This window comes from Thunnus maccoyii, chromosome 15 (assembly GCF_910596095.1).
Source record: "Thunnus maccoyii chromosome 15, fThuMac1.1, whole genome shotgun sequence".
NCBI classification, from domain to species: domain Eukaryota; kingdom Metazoa; phylum Chordata; class Actinopteri; order Scombriformes; family Scombridae; genus Thunnus; species Thunnus maccoyii.
The window spans coordinates 8767782-8785273 of NC_056547.1; the positions used below are offsets into that span (position 1 = coordinate 8767782).

The window sequence follows — 17492 nt, forward strand, 5'->3', positions numbered from 1 at the left end:
AAGTTCCCAGATTCCCAGCTTCCAGCCCAGGCCTAAACCCCAGGTTCCCAGCTTCTAGCCCAGGCCTCAGCTCCTGGTTCCCAGCTTCCAGCTCAGGCCTCAGCTCCTGGTTCCCAGCTTCCAACCCAGGCCTCAGCTCCTGGTTCCCAGCTTCCAACCCAGGCCTCAGCTCCTGGTTGCCAGCTTCCAGCTCAGGCCTCAGCTCCTGGTTGCCAGCTTCCAGCTCAGGTCTCAGCTCCTGGTTGCCAGCTGCCAGCTTCCAGCTCAGGCCTCAGCTCCTGGTTGCCAGCTTCCAGCTCAGGCCTCAGCTCCTGGTTGCCAGCTTCCAGCTCAGGTCTCAGCTCCTGGTTGCCAGCTGCCAGCTTCCAGCTCAGGCCTCAGCTCCTGGTTGCCAGCTTCCAGCTCAGGCCTCAGCTCCTGGTTGCCAGCTTCCAGCTCAGGTCTCAGCTCCTGGTTGCCAGCTGCCAGCTTCCAGCTCAGGCCTCAGCTCCTGGTTGCCAGCTTCCATCTCAGGTCTCAGCTCCTGGTTGCCAGCTGCCAGCTTCCAGCTCAGGCCTCAGCTCCTGGTTCCCAGCTTCAAGCCCAATCCCCAGCCTCAGTTTTCCAGCTACCTGCCCAAGCCCCAGCCCCAGTACTCGGTTATCTGCCCAAGCTTCCCCAGGCCTGCATTCCTTTTCCCCAGCCTTTACAATAAATATCTCAGTTCAGGGTTGGTTAAAGCTGAAATAATACCGTTAACAGAATCAGATAACCTGCGCGTACGTCTATATGTAAGATTTCATATTACAGCAGAGCAGGTAGGTACACCAACATTCACAAATATTTGGCTTGCACTGCTTCTAGGAGCTTTGAGCAGCAGCCTCATACTGTCATTATAAACCACTGTGAGTCTCTGCATGCTGCCCTTTCTGTAGCAACGCCACAGGTGGGCAGTATATAGTGAGGAGAGACCGATGACATCTCATTCTGCTTGATAGCTTAACACCAGCAAAGACAAGGTGAGATTGTACATTTGAATCAAAACACTGAATGCTCCACCATCTTTAGTGCAGTTTAACTTCTTCCACTTGACCCCTATTTTGGAGCAAAAACTAAAATTTAATACCCAAATTAAAATGGCTGTAGATCCTGAACCATGGTGACTATATGCATAAACAAGGCCTTGCCAGAAAGGAAACCTCCCAAAGTTTCTTGTGACAGTGTCAGAAACACTCGAGGCAATACAGACACAGAGAGGAAAGAGGTATCTGAACTCAGTAAAAATTTAAACATTTTGTCCACCTAAAAATAAGATGTTTTTTCAGTCTAAATAACTGCTTGTGTCTTTGTCTGTAAAGGTCAAGGACAGTATGGGGCTGTATACGAAATACCAGAGAATACCTGCCTCACATTTGGAGAGATAGCACACAGCATGACAATTCTGCAGTGTTTTTGTTATGAGGTCCAGACGAATTTCCAAAAAGATTCCTAATTTTTGTAAACACGACCTGATTATGACAAAAATGCAAGAAAGGGAGAGAGGGACAACTAACAGAGTTAATGAGGTTAAGGGCAAAAACATGTAGAAAGTTACAGATAATTTATTTAAATCTATTCTCCCAACCTGGCAACTTAAAAGTTCTCTAATTTATACATTGAATCATTAATATACATATATAACAGGTGATGTTAAAGAATATAAAAGAATATGAAGTTGATTAACTATTCCACAACGGATGTTTTATACCCATCATAATTATGCCTCGTTGTAAACTGGTACTCGCACTATAATTTCACACTGTCCCGGTTTCAGCAGGATTTGTCTGAAATGTTCAAAACTGCAAGCAAATAAAAAACTTCTCGGAAATATGATGCAGCAACTGTTCAGACAATCAGGCGCAAGGAAAAAAAACAAAGTACAATTTGGCCCAGTTTCTCCTGTGCAAACTAACACAAAACTAGCCTCCCTAGACACATTTTGAACAAGCAACCACAGCTGAAAGTTCAGTGTTGTTGCTCCAAAAACCCAGAATTTCAATCAGGAACATGTCCAATATTTGATGGTTAAACTCATATGTGTTTTTGGATGTAGACGGAGATGTTTTGTACTAGATGGATTATCAGTGGAGACAGGAGGAGGTGAACGGGAGCCTCTGGTGAACTGTTGCCTGTGTTTTAGCTGCACTCCTGCTTTCAGGGCAAACTCAAATGTTTGTTTGATGTCTGTTTGATGCTGTTTTATGATTTACCTGTTTGAACATCATCCAAAATACCCTTTAAGTTGCGCTGAGTGAGAGCAGTGAGACAAATCAGACGACTCAGCTGAGCTTTGCATTGCAGCTTGACTCAGCTCTTATGCAACGGGCCTCCGGTTAGTGGCCACAGGACACAAACCATGCAGCAGATATATGTGTGTGTGTGTGTGTGTGTGTGTGTGTGTGTGTGTGTGTGTGCTCTGTCCAGTTTAAAGGCGTCCTTGCTGTCCAGCTGAAAGGCCGTCTGACTCAGTTGTGTCTCTCCTTTACGCACAGTTCCTGTATGTGTCCTAGTCTAACCTTGGACCGGCGTCTTTGCCTCTGCTGCTGGCTTCCCATCAGCTATTCTTAGCTTTACTTGTGCCCTGGCTTCACAGCAGATCCGTCAGTGTAAAATGCCACACTTCGCCGGATGGCATGAATAAAATGGCCTGCTGGTTGTGAGCATCTCTGGAGGAAATGACAAATCATTTCAGATCATAAAACAACAGAGCAGTTGTGTTACTAGAAAAAAAAATCTCATGGGAATAATCTGGTGGAAGCGTTTTTTTTTTTTTGAACTGTGATGTAGGCCTTCATCTCAATACATCTCTCAGTGGTTAGTTTTAATTTCACTGCAGCGCTGCACTTAAAGTCGTATTTAGACAGATATATTTCCCTTTCTCTGTTTACTGCTTTGCTGGCGGAGATTAGGTTACACACACTCACAACCCAGGAGAAGCCATCACTTGCACAACACTGTGCTGTCTCTCTCTCAACACTGAGAGGCTCCGACTGAATGAGTGTCTGGTGCTTTGCTCAAGGGCACAGATGGCAGTTTCTGCAGCAGTTTTCTGCTGCTTCTCCACCCCTCCTCCCCACCCCCTTCAGTTTGTCCCCTTTTAAATCAGATAAAGCAAATCAGACTCTATTTTCTTGTGTCATGCATAATTATTTAAAATACAATCAAATATTTACTTTTGAAGCAAACAAACCGTGCCTTTTTTAAAAAAAATTTTGGTTAGATATTAACTAGTGAACCAATGTATCGTCCTCGACCTACAGCTGCACTTTGGCATGTGAACCATGTTATGTGCCATGTTTAACATTGGACTGATGCCAACAGCCACCTCAGGCATGAGTGTGTGTGTGTGTGTGTGTGTGTGTGTGTGTGTGTGTGTGTGTGTGTGTGTGTGTGTGTGTGTGTGTGTGTGTGTGTGTGTAATTTATGAAATATGCGTGACTCTGTGACATTGCGTGGTCATGGTTATGTATTACAGGCTGACAGGCAGGCCAGCAAGAAGACTGTGCAGCATGAACTGCTGCAGCACTGTGTTCATATTATATGATAGTAACACAAAATATGACATTAACATATGACATTAATAATTAATAATATGACATTGTTAAAGTGGACAAATAGTTTGTTTGGCAGGTTCTAATAACAATCTCTTATGATGCTGTGTTATACTTACTGGGTGCTTTTATCTTTATTATGTTACACTGTGTTTCACATTATTTTTTTTATTACAAATGTCCATGTTTTTTTTTTTTTTTAATTAACATCATCTATTGCAAAATGAAACATGACATTACCAAGGAGAAGAGTCTGCAGTCACACTAGCAGCTCTGTGAGTACTTGAGCTGAATGCTAATGCTAGCATGACAACATGCTCACAATGACAAATGGTAACTAGCTGGTGTATAGCATGTGTAATGTTCAACATCTTAGTTTAGCATGTTGGCATGCTAACATTTGCTAATTAGCATGAAACACAAAGTACAGCTGAGGCTGATGGGAATGTCATTTGTTTTGCAGGTCATAAACGAAAGTATTGGACAAATTGAAACTTTGACTTGATGATGGCGATGGATGAAAAGGTATTACAAATCATGCACCTGAGTGTCTGTACCAAATTTCATGGAAAACCATCCAATAGTTGAGACATTTCAAAAACTACAAATGTCAACCCAATAGTGGCACTAGAAGAAAAGTCAGAGGAACGCCAAAGTCGTTAGGATTTATCCAGTTATTTAGTAAAACTAAATATTCACTAAAAAAATATGGCTAAAAACTACATTATCACATCTCAAAATTGAATTTTACAACAGAAATACACAGACATAATCCACATGATTATGTTTATAACATAAGATGCATCTTTATGTGCTCACCAACTAAACACTTCTGTCTTCAGTAGGTTCACTTCCAGTGTCGAATCTCACTGTTTTGTATGCGGCCTTGTCAGCTGAAAGCATTGAATACAGAACTGTAAGACACTGCTTCCAGATACTGCTGTTCAAACTGCTGCACATACCAAACAAAACACAATGCTGTGGGACAAGTGAACAGTAAGCAATGAATAGACAGTGGGCTGAATATACAGCACAGCAAAGAAAGAGAGAAACTGGCAGTATTTGCCTGGAGTGATGTATCCAACCTTGGTTATCGCCCACATCAGTATGACCACGTCACTGCCTGGAGAGAAGGCATATGTGCATGGAGGTTGCTGGTGGTACATCCTCCATCACCAGGCTGGAAAGAGCTCCGAAATGGGGAGTATATAAAGCGAGGCAAGAGATAAAGAACATGAACCAGTTATAGAAAACTCACATTGAGACATATTTGCAGTTTCAATTAACTTTAAAAATATTATCAAGAGCAGGAAGAGCTGTCAGGAAACAACAGCTAATGAGTACTAAGTATGTCACTTGATTGCTCAGTTGATGATGTTACAGATTTGAACTACTTGTAGAACATCAACACACGTCAACACCCAGTGCTCTCAAACAACTTCAGTTCATTAGAGGGTTTTAAAGTAAAACTGAAAGTTTGAAACAGCAACAAGTATAACTCTGTAACAGTGTCACGTCAATGGATGACAATAGTCTGACTGACAGCTTTACACATGATGATATTTCCCCTCATGCTGCATAGGGACTTCAACTTTGAGATAACTTAAAAGATACATACAACGTAGCGAGGTGTGACGTTTCCTACTGTTTTGCATTGGAGCTGGTTTGAAGCCCAGAGTTGCTACCAAAATATTGCGTGACAGCATCCTATGAGGGTCCTGTTAGTGTAACTCCCAAACTACAACCACAGTAGAACTGTCTGGAGAAAAATAAGTTTATACTTAAAACACAAGATCTGAGAGCAGCAGGTGAGCGAGCTGTCAAACACAGACGTCAATCAACACCCACACGGCAAACGTCAAAGCTACTATAAGTCTTCAAATCTTACTGATGGAGCAATAATTTCTAAAATGACCACCAGCACACTTATGAAAGGACCCACATTTAGTGATAGAAACCAAAATAACTCATGATTGTCTCAGTATTTCTACAGAGAAGTTGACATTTTTTGAATAGGAGTCAACTGGAGCCAGGGATTTTTTGGAGCCTGCATCTAGCAGCTGTTAATAGCATTGCAATTTGAGGTACTTTCACTTTTTCTCCAAGCTTTTTGATTTGCTTCCATGTAGCTTTTTTGCACGTGTGAGGGCTGGGTGTGGCCCATTAGATGTGGCATATTGGCTGACCATACCTTTAAAATGAACAAAAGAGATTTTTTGATGTTGTATTTAATGGGAGAGAACTGGGTGGTCTCACTGGTCTGTTTGGCAAAATGTGTGATTTAGATTCTGAAGCAAAAAAAATTTCTCTTTCTTAACAATAAATTAATAAATCAATCAGTCAATAAAATAACAACCTACCAACAAGCAGCAGGATGTCAAACTGAGAGTAAGAGTGTATTTAGGTTTCACACATATAAAGCCTCTGCAATCCCCGCCTGCCTGCCTCTGCTGCTGACCCCTGCAGACTTTAAGTCTATACGCTGCAAAGCTGTTAAATTTATTACTTCCTCATCCTTTGTCAGAAATGTTAAAACCACTCTGAACGGTGTCTCCTCTGCTCTCTTCTCCACCTGAAAAGGTCCTGACTGTTAAATGTACAGCGAGCAGAGTGTGCAGTATGTATTGTATGTACCCAAAAATCATCAGGGTGGTTGATCTTAGTAAACAGTCAGACTGAATTTGAATAGCGCAGCACTGAAGCATTTTGTAATCATGACCTTTGGCTACCTTATAACCTACATATGCTCCAGTGCTCTGCCAAGAAAAGCAGACCAGTAGAACCAGGAGAATTTCTATAAGGAGCTCAGGAAGTGCCCTTTTTCTGCATATTGTGACATTTAAAAATCGTGTGACATGATTTTTTTTTTTTTTTTTGTAGTTTTCATCTTTTAACATCAATGGAAAGATAAGATGCTCCTCTGCTGATTCAGAAAATTATGATGCATATTACCCTTTTAACTCTTAAACAAATGATAATGAGGCTGATGTTTTTGTTCCTGAAAAGCTGCCAGTTTGGAGATATGAGCTTTGGATAGGATTTGACATGCTTTTGATTGAATATCAAAGTAGAGTTTACTTTTGGCTGCATGTTGCTCCTCTGAAAATGGGCCAGTCGGGGAAATGATTTAGAAAAATGCTTGTTTCAAAGGAGGAGAATCCTTCCTTCCGGACTTTTCTGCTTTTCTTTGTTGCAGTAAAATTGTTTGAATGCATATCATATAGATAATGATGCTCCCTGAAGGAAGCATGCTCCAGTGACCAGTTGCTCTTCAACTAGAGGACCAGGATTCCTACCTTGCTGAAGTGCAGTGCTATAGCTGCCACCAAGGACACTAAACTTGTGGCATCTGTGTTTCTTTCTGGGAATTCTGGGGGTTTAGCAACTTGCAGCGGATTTAAGATCCTACAATTAAAAACTAAAAACATGGTAACATTTTTAGACCCAATACTGTTAAAGAAACAGTCCAACATTTTGGGGAAATTTGCTACTTTGCTTTCTTGCAGATAGAAGATGAGAGGATCAATTCTCACATTTGTACGGTGAATATGAAGCTACCACCAGCAGCTGGTTAGCTTAGCTTAGCACAAAGACTGGAAAAAGGGGGAAACAGTTAGCCTCACTCTTTCCAAAGGTGAAGTGAATATCTGTATTTCCCAAAATGAGCTATTCTTTTAGATTTTACTACTTTTAGGCCAACAAAAAAGAAATGATTCAGTATTTCTCCACCAGAATGTTATTACTAGCAGTGTGGAGAGGACATTGAAACCACAACCATAAAATTCACAGAAAATGCAATTATACAGATCATAATTACACAAACTGACTAAATAAAGAATGAAAAGTCCTAATAATTTATATAAAAGACGGAAGTGGGCCCATTACTTCAGTATTTCTAAACGGCCCTGAATGAGCCTGACACTGATTGTGTTTGGAGGCCCCACCTGCAGGGCTCCTGCTCTCCAGACGACCTCTGACCTCTCTACAAAGAGAGAAATCAATAAAGCATAAATCATATTATTGTTGTGTTCCCTCAAGCTTTGTTACAAAAAACACACACACAGACAATAGCTACACACTATCAAAGGTCAAGTCAAGGGTTTTTAAGTTGTAACTAATTATATTAATGGTTAATAAATAATTTACTGATACTTTATCGATCAGTTATAATAGCACTTATAACTGACAACAACTTTTAGATTGTGAAAATCTCTCTGGCTGATGTTTGTCCTCCTCCAGTGGAAACCTTTCTTTGTCTTTTTAGCTCTTTAGCTCATGAAGCAGACTCTTGACCTCTGACCTTCTGTTGAAGGGCAGCAGGTCATCTGGACTGCAGTCCAATTTATTAACATACAACTGAAGACATGATGAATTATTGTAAAAAAACCCAACCCTTTATCCATTACTTATTAGCCACAATAGCAGCGTTGCTTCAGGCATGAGAATGTAAGTTTGATGGTCAGTCGACCACTTTGGTCAAGACTGAAATATCTCAACAACTAGTGAAAAAATGACCATGATATTTTGTAACTGACATTCGTGGAACCCAGAGGATGAATCCTACTGACATTTCATCTCCCATGGTAAATGGATCCATGTATATTGCGCTTTTATCCAAAGCGCTTTACAATGTTTCTGCTGCTCATTCACACTCACACACTGGTTGCAGCAAGTTACCATGCAAGGTGCTGGCGAAACCATTTGGGAGCAATTTGGGGTCCAGTATCTCGCCCAAAGATTTAAAAATGTAAAAAAGCAAAACTGCTAAACTGAACTATCAGCCTCAACTGTTTTTAGTGTTTAGTTCTAATTAATTAATTATTTATTTAATTAATTAATTAATTAACACACTAAACTAAGATGCTGAAACATTATACCTGCTAAACATCAGCTTTGTTATTATGAGCATGATAGCATGCTAATGTTAGCATTTAGCTCACTATGCCTTACTGTGCACTGTGCACTGAGCTGCTAGCATGGCTGAAGACTTTCTAGTAGCAGAGTTTATAATTGCAGGTGACTAATTAGACTAACTTTTGCTAATGGCTTATTAGAAAGTGAGAAATTTGTGACTCTTAATTTGTTGTGATACTTTTAGAGCTGAAACAATTAGTCGAATAATCGATAAAATCAACAGAAAATTAATTAGAGACATTTTTCATAATTGATTAGGCTACACATTTTGGTCATTTTTCAAGCAAAAATGCCCAAAATGAACTAGTTCAAGCTTCTAACATTAAACTGTGAGAATGTGTTGTTTTTCTTTATCATTTAGTAAACTGAATTGTTCAGTTTTGGTCTGAGGGTTAAAAATGTGTTTAGGAAACTGGCTGTAAAAAAAAAAAAGGATTTTTCACTATTTTCTTGACACTTAAACCAAATGTTTGATTGACTGACAAAATAATCATAGTGTAGGCTAACTGCGCAATTCATGGTTTATCACCCTTTATTAATAATTCATTTGCATTTTAACTTTCATTAGAAAGCATTTATAACTTCATTAATGACTCACCAGCAAGAGAGATTTCTCACAACCTGGCAACCCAAAAGTTGCTCTCGTTAAAAGCTAATAACTGAACAATAAAAGATTAATCAACTGTACATTAAGCCATTAGTAGCAGCTCATGAACTCTGTTTAAACAGGGATCTTATTAGGAAGTGGTATCTTGTATTTCTACTCACTTTCCCACAGGCAGAGTCTGCCGCCTCCTGCCTCCCATCTGATTAGTGTGCATGTACCGGGGAACACTGAAGTTGGCTCGGTAATAAGCATTTAAGGCGGTCTGCCTGCGCTCAGTCCGTGGGAGGGGTCTGCCAAACCTTTCCCTCTAATTGACCAGGGAGCAGAAGCAGCCGGGGGTGCGAGCAGCCACAGACCGGGAGAGAGGTACTCAGCTAACCGCATTTTGTTGCTTAATAACCGATTACTGAAACACATTAGCTGGAATAAGATTAATTAGCGTGTCGCATGGTTACTCAGTGTTTTGGGAAAGCGATTTGAGAGCTTGCAGAAGCCAGAGCGGACATAAATAAAGTGTTACTGGGCAGTGGAAATATTTCATTGTGTTGCATTTTTACATGATGGCATTGTGTATTGTCATGGGAATTCATTTATGATTTGCTTGGCTGTACTTTAAAATGCTTGCGGTGCACACAAGAGAGACAGAGATGCGTGTAGATTTTACTTCAGGCACAGATAAGTGGCTCTCAGCGACCAAGCATGCAAAGAATTAAAGTCATTTCAGCGAGTTTCAATATCTTTATTGTTTTCTTTTCGCACTGACAGAGACGGGCGCATGGGCTTGACAAATCGGGAAACCCAGCCCATGTTCAAATGGCTGATCTGGAACTGTTTTACTTTGATCAACCCGATCAGAGAGACACCTCCCTGGTTTTTAATAAGCAAAGTGGCAGCGAGAGCAGCTGCAGCGGCGGAAAGTCGCTTCACCCCGGCGGAGGAGAGGTTTCAGCACCATGGACAGAGAACCGGGGAGCCGGGGAGGAAACAGAAACATCTTTCACCCGAAAAGAGGATGCTGATGAGGATGAAGATGTCGGACTAATAGGGACAAGTCCACAAACCTGCTCATCAAGTGAACTGTATGAGGAGGAAGAGGAGGAGGGGGTGGTGGATGAGGAGGAAGAGGAGGAGGAGGAGGAGGAGGAGGAGGAGGAGGACATCCCGGAACTTTACTTGCTGTCCGACGACGACCTCTCCTCTGAGGGCTCGGGGAAGTCGGTGGATTACGGCTTCATCACCGCCGTCACTTGCCTTGTGACCGGCATCTCTTTGGTCGCCATATCCTACACGGTCCCCAGGGACGTCCGAGTGGACCCGGACAGCGTGTCCGCCAGGGAGATGGAGCGGCTGGAGAGAGAGAAAGCCAGGGTAGGAGCCCATCTAGACCGGTGTGTCATAGCGGGACTGTGCCTGCTCACCCTCGGGGGTGTGCTGCTCTCCACCCTGCTCATGATCTCCTTGTGGAAAGGGGAGATGATGAGGAGGAAAGCCTTTGCCTATTCCAAACACGCAGCAAAGTTGTACGGCTCGATCAATTTGAGAGCAGGCTCCAGCCCGACTCGGGAATCCTGCTCACATTTGTCAGCGGCTGATGAGGATTTAGAGGTGCTCAGCTGAATTTATGGACAGGACAAGCGGAAAGACTCAGAAACTGCTTAGAAAATCCTACCAATGCTGTCCTATAATCGGAGATGTGGTTGGGGTTTAATGCCTTTTTTATTTCTAACAGCTGAGGCTACTTTTCTGGTTGAAAGAAAAAAACCTTTTCAAAGGATATATTCACATCTATCCAAGTCTGTCATAAAACAATTTTCACATGCCCATATGTACATTGCAGAGTTCTGGGTTATTGTTCCTTCTGTACACTGGCTGTTAAAAGAGTACTCATAACATTCTCAGACTCACATTGAGATGAATATGGTTTTTTTAAAGGAGCAAAATCTGTTAATTTATTTTTGTTTATTTTTTTTAATCTTTTGGTTTATTTAACAGGGGCAGTGCACATGAATAAACATTAGAGTAAGCCAAGAAGCTATTTTCATCTGCAGTCCCTGGAAAAATGTTAAAAAGTCACCCTAAAAAAGAATAAAATACTTAAATTTATGAAGTTATTCGGATCATTTATGAGCCTTTAGAGCAATAATAAAGAGAGAAGAGCATGTTAATGTTAAAAAATACAGGACATTATACTACGTTTCATTGTCAAGTGCTAATTAAAACATGCAAGACAGAAACCACAATACTAATGCGATGAAATGTAATAGGGAATATTCATGTTTATAGAAATACGGACTGAACAAGAAAACATTGTGCTGCTAATTAAAACATGCAAAGCAGAATCACAGACATAAAAAGTACATACAAAATATCAGTCCCTCTGGCACAATTAAAGCAAAGCCACAATGCATACCAGAGATATTGTGTTTTTTATTCCACTCATTTTTGTTCCCTTGTCAAAACCTGGTGCCTACATTACCCATAATGCAACTTGATTCACTCCACTGTACAAATTCAGGTGTGTTATGCTAGTAGCAGCTAATGGAGCGAACCCCGAGCCTCAAGCAGAGATGAGGAGCAGGCTACAGAGGTCCACACCCCCAGATGTTTCTTTCATTTTCAAACTTGTAGTTTTCAGCCCCAACTGATGTTTTATCAGAATTTATCAGACTTCAAGCAGCTCTCTACATATGCAATAGTACTCCCCAACACCTGTTAACAGGGTCTGATGTGTAAAGTTAGTGGAGTTCCCCTTTAAAAGATCCCTTCCTGATATAACTCCAGTGTCAGTAATGAGGAACAAAATGAACAGTCCTTGTTTTGTGTAAAACTGCATTTTGAAGTTTGGCCAATAATATGAAATCAAGTGAGTACGCTCCAAAATGTTGTCCCAAAAAAAGAATTTTGTAAGATACTTGTTTGATTTTTCTTACTCTGTCTGATATAGCTTTAGCTGAACTTTAAAAATGCATGTTCATTCACACAAAACAAGGAACAATGGATGTTGTTCTCCATCACTGGAACACTGGAATCAGATTAGGACTGGATCTCTTCTCGGCCAGTATCGACAGGAGGAATGATGACAACAAACAATAACTCTGTTGATATACATATGGGTGTGTTACTGTTGTATTAAGATAGAACCGAAAACAATGTGAGCCTGTCCTTTAAGTTCACAGGAGGCCATATATGATGAAAATGAGCTGTACAAACTTACTAGAAAACTGAGTGAAACATTAAATATGCTTTCCTAAAATACATACAGTATATTTTGTTTACATTGGTTGTTCGTGGTTTGCCTTATGATGATCTCTGACACACCCTTTTGTTTACCGCCGCATCGCTGCTTCTAATGATGCTGCTACTTCAGTGATTCATGTTTACATACCGGTGCAGACTCATATGTTCAAGGCTTATGTGCTGTAGCTGCGAGGAAAATCAAACCTGAACCAGCGAGAGTGGTGTCATTGTAAAGATCTGTTGTGCTGTAGCATTCATTTTCCATCTTGTCCAAGACAGCACTTCACTGAATTGCAAGTATCAAAGCTGTGCAGATCTGGTTTCCCACAACAACAACAACAACAACAATTGCACAGATATGTGCTGAACTCCAAAGAAATTCTGTTCTAATATAATTGTGACATGCTGAAGTGATGCTTGTATTTGCTCGGATTTGATGAAACACAAATAGTAATACCACAGGAGAAGTAATTAGATTTTGTGGTTGAGCACCGGCATCGGAGAAGCTCAGTTTACGCCTGATACACTTGGGGGTTTTGACTGCAGATGTTCAAAAGTATACAGAGGCAGACAGAGAGTGAGAGAATCAACACACCCCTGGGGGAAAGCTCTCCTGGTAATTGGTGTTACTTAATTGCTCGTGGGAGGCCTACAAATCAGCAGAATAAAAAAACCCCACAGCTTTTTAACAACTGCCTCAATCAAGCCTGCTTCACCCGCTGATCAAAAATCAAACCATTCCAGCTGCAACACTGAAGTGAAATGTTACACTGCATTCAAGGGGAAGGACGTAATGGATTGCCATCTCTGACAGAAGATGCTGTGAATGAACAATTGTATCCCCCTGCTTACGGTGTAGAAAGCTATGCTGTGCAGCGTCTGCAATCGGAAGTGTTTACGGCCAGCAGGATCCCATTATCCTCCACACGACCTTCGCTCGCTCTCACCTCATTAATGTAATTAAATATCTGGAATCAGCTGACCTCTTAATGAAATATTAAGTCGATTTCAAATGCTAATCTGTCCTCATTTAATGTCATGGAATAACAGTTTACATCTTGGGGGTTTTCGCAGGTGTCTGATATTTTCCTTTGCTTATGTGTGAAAAGGAAAACTCCCCCCTCAGATGAGTTATTTTGCGATGAAGTGTGGAGAATTCCCGTCGTCTCTTCTATCTGACTCATCTGCCTCAGCTGGTGATTTCTTACATTTCCCAGATTAACTTTTTTTTTCCGATTGCTACGAGAGGAACAGCTGTGTGCTTGTTGCATTAAATAGGCTATGTGGGACTGGAGAGAATTGTATAGCATATGATGAACGAGAGAGCGAGTTTTCACTGTCAAGTTAACCTCCTAAATCAAAACATAATGCTTTCTCATCAACTGAGGCTACTGTCTGGAGATATTAGTCTTTCCAGCTATTTTTCATTACAATAAATTTCTTTCAATGGACGTTAATTCACAATTACTCAGTCTTTAATCTGAAGGATTGACATTAGTACTTCATATTTACCACTGAGTAGTTATGCACTTGGAGATTTGGCTGTAAAAATGCTGGAAATATCTCAATGTGACATCTCATCATCTATGTTTATGGAAGTTAGACTGAACATAAAGTAAACGAACAAAATAAAATGAATTTTTAATGACAAAAAATAAGGGCAATTTTCTTCTTTAAAGCACCTAAAACCTGAGGTTCAGATGTCTTGACCTTGGAGGCAGCAAGAGAGAAAATAGTCTCATCAGCAGCAGATCAAATGAGCACACGAGTTTTCCCAGTTGTCATGGAGTCGTAAATGTTCAAATTTTCATTTTGTCTCGCACTTTTTGTCATATATCTGCTGGAAAACTGAAGCTCAAAGTTCACCTCAATGGACCTTGTAGTGAGATTGTTTTCTCAACCTGAAAACTTGGTTTCAAATCAAAATCATGTAATCTTGGGGACTCGATAAGCACCATTCAAGGTTACAACTAGAAATAAACTCATAATACTGTACTGTTTAAAAACTCAAAAATCTGCTAATCTCCTTGGCACCACATATGTGTAAATCCATTACTGAGTCTGTGTTAAAAGCCCTCCAAAGAAACTTAAGAAATATCCTAGCTAGTAAAGACTTCAATAGTGCCTAAATTGGTTGCTAGGAAACACTCAAAGCACCATCTAATCACGGGAAGTCACTGCCGTATCACAAACTGTAACATAACTTCAGTTTTAGGGGGCTGAAGGATGTTAAACTTAACAGCTAATCCATTGTGAATGTAGATCTGACTTTGTTTTATTTATATACTGTATGCATACATGAAGAAATGTGTGTGTTTCAGTTAGAACTCATTCATAAAAATGGGGAAATATGTGATTATGCCAACCTAACTGACTTAATGTATTGTGATTTTTGGGGAAATGTAATTTAACAGTTTACATCATTATTAAACAGCATTTTGATCAAGTATCTGGTCAGATGAGTCGCCCATATTAACTCTTTTACTCTTCAATGTCAACAGGTTGTATATTAACAAGCTAATGTTAGTTCAGTTAGCAACACAACTGGGTTGCACCAGCTGTTTGTAAATCCATAAATTTGTGTGTAAAGTCTTTTTTAAACTCTAGAGATTACTGACCAGTTTCAAACCATTGATTTAAAACAGGTTGCACCATTAAAAACTAAAGTCCCCCTCTAGTCAAAAATGTGTGTTTGTTATTGTTCCCTCAGTTGGTGTTTGACCTTCATTGTGCAGAATGTGCAGAGTTTGACGCTAGAGGGCTGTTTTCAGTTAATCATCTGAAAGTTTCTCCGCGATCACTGAAAATTTAAATTAAAGGGGCGGGCCTACAAGCATGATTTGTGACATCACAACTATTTTGGAAGCCGATCCTGGTCCAATATTCAATTTATACAAATATATGTCGAAACTTGAAGCCTCCAGTGCACATACACTAAGAATGGATTTTTCAGTGAATGATACATCTCGTGTCCAGCAGTTAAACTTGAAAATATTTACATAATCGTAGATTCTGGACTTTTAATGAGGGAGAACTTGCCTGATATCGGACAGAACTGTCAACTCGTTACACTCCTCTTCCATCTTCAGTCTCACACTGTCTCTGCTCTAACCGATTTCCGTGGGGGAGGGAGATTTGATTCAATCACCACTAAACACTCCGGCTGGTGGTGACGTAGAGGGTGACCTACTGCGAGTTGGGCGGTGCTCGGTTTTGGCTCGTCTGTTTCCAACATGGCGGCTGGGTCTCATATTTCTTTCTTTCTCATATTATGGCTAAGCAGTACACTAAAATATGTTCCTGAAAACATTTGAGGTGAGAAATAGGCAGTAACAGAATCTTGATTCATATTTGATTGCCACTGCCTAATTTTACTCCATCTTGGTCTGGTGCACAGCTTGACAACAGCTTGACAACGGCGTTAGTCCCGTCCATGGTGCTGATTGGCAATTGGTTAGTCCCCCTGCAGCGCTCATTTTCATCTGAGAAACTGCTGTTTCATGTCACGATGCCAGACAAATCAGTCAACTACTTCACTACTTTCTGCTAACAATCCCACAATGCAATGCTCCACATCTTACAGATGTGAGTGTGTGAAATCTTAGTTTGCTGCTCACTATTGAGTAAACTATTAAAGGCTGATTGTAGGTCGCTCAACACTTTTGATATGTGTCACTTGACAGAAATGACATATTTTCAACAGAAAGTTTCACTCAACCCTTTCCTTTCATGTTGCGCACCTGGAGAATATTCATATTTTGTCATGCAATGTGATTGGGTAGTTTTCACTGAACTTCCTTATTGATATTTTAGTCTGCAACTTTAGATAACTTCTGACATTCTTGTTTAATTAGTTTAATTAGTTTAGCTAGCTTGCTGAAGCATAAATTGGAAACGTTTCATGCCTCCTTAATTTCTGTTGAGCGACGCTTGTCAAAAGTGTCGAGCTCCACCCGGCAGTTAGTCGGTGTAAATATTTAGTGACGACTCATCTGTAAGTAAGAAGTAGTTTGTATGGTGCAACTCATGTTAATTTAACGATATGAAAACCTCCACTTAGTAAACACTCATGTTATATATGTTATGCCAGGCTAAATTTGAACATCCGATGCAAACAGCTAGGTTTTGATTGAAAGCGGTGTTTCCATAGTAACATAAGCAAATAATCTAACAACTGTTATCAAATTCTGTTCTTTTCTTATCGATGTGTGTAAAAACCTTAAATTACCTTTTTCTCACTCATCCCCGCCTGTTTCAAACCAGTCTGAAAAGCACAGACGGTGCACAAATACAGGCAATTCTCTTGTGAAATGATTTGGCAGATAATAGTTTGTTCATGTTGAACCCAATGGCTTGTAGCTGATTGAGAAAATAGGCAAGGTGTGGGTGAGAAGGGTTAAAGCAGCTTGTTTTTTTTCTACAGGCACATCATTAGTGATGTAAAGGGGCTGGGACCACCGCAGCAGTTTTAATTGGTGTCTGTGTTTGTTTTGCCAGGGGACTCTCCCAGACACAAAATCAAACCTGTAATAAAAAACGACACACACTCCTACACAAACTGCCAGAGCACCGAACACAATACTACACATACGAACACGGGCTCATACACAAAAAGTGCGTCTCTTTCAAAAAACACACATCGACAGACGGATGAACACACACACACACACTCTAGGCTGGCACACACTCATAGCCCCCGCCTCTTCCCCCTCTTCCATGAATGGAGTAAGTCAGAGTAATCATTCAGGGCAGCTGGCAGCAGGAAATGGAATTGGATTGCTGGAGGGGTCACTCGGGGTCAAGAGCTGGGGTGTGGTTGTGGACTCTGGGGACCAGGAAGAAGAAAAGGCTTTGCGGCAGTGCTTTACATCAGCGCCTGGCAGCCACTTATCATCAGCTGTCATAACCACTCATCACACTGAACGACAGAGCACCAACTGCACTGCTCAGAAAACCTGTCTGGGTATCACACAGTCTTACATACTGTGTTCTGTTGGCTTGATAAATTAGGAGTAAGATCATGTCTCCAGGTCTGAAATGCCTCTCTTGAACTATTGCCTTAAGTTAATGACTTATTCAATAATGATTCTCGTTACTTGATTGTTGCATAGCAACGGCAGGCAGACTCAGTCTCAGCTCCAAGCAGGAAGGGACTGAGAGGAGCT

The 17492-nt window shown here is 40.8% G+C and overlaps 1 protein-coding gene and 1 long non-coding RNA gene across 2 annotated transcripts; one reads left to right on the top strand and one right to left on the bottom strand.

Annotated features, from left to right (window-relative positions):
- Positions 1-4303: 4303 nt before the first annotated feature.
- Positions 4304-7668, bottom strand: LOC121913401. Its single transcript, XR_006100312.1, has 3 exons — positions 7514-7668; positions 4655-4749; positions 4304-4462 (listed from the first exon to the last, which is right to left on the bottom strand). It is a non-coding gene; the product is annotated as an uncharacterized LOC121913401 (long non-coding RNA).
- A 2559-nt stretch (positions 7669-10227) lies between these two features.
- On the top strand, positions 10228-11544 carry LOC121913494 (transmembrane protein 74; the record flags this gene model as incomplete). The annotated part of the gene is made up of 1 exon (XM_042436148.1): positions 10228-11544. A coding segment is annotated over one exon (480 nt), but the record flags the coding sequence as incomplete, so codon positions are not given.
- Between the last annotated feature and the right edge of the window lie 5948 nt (positions 11545-17492).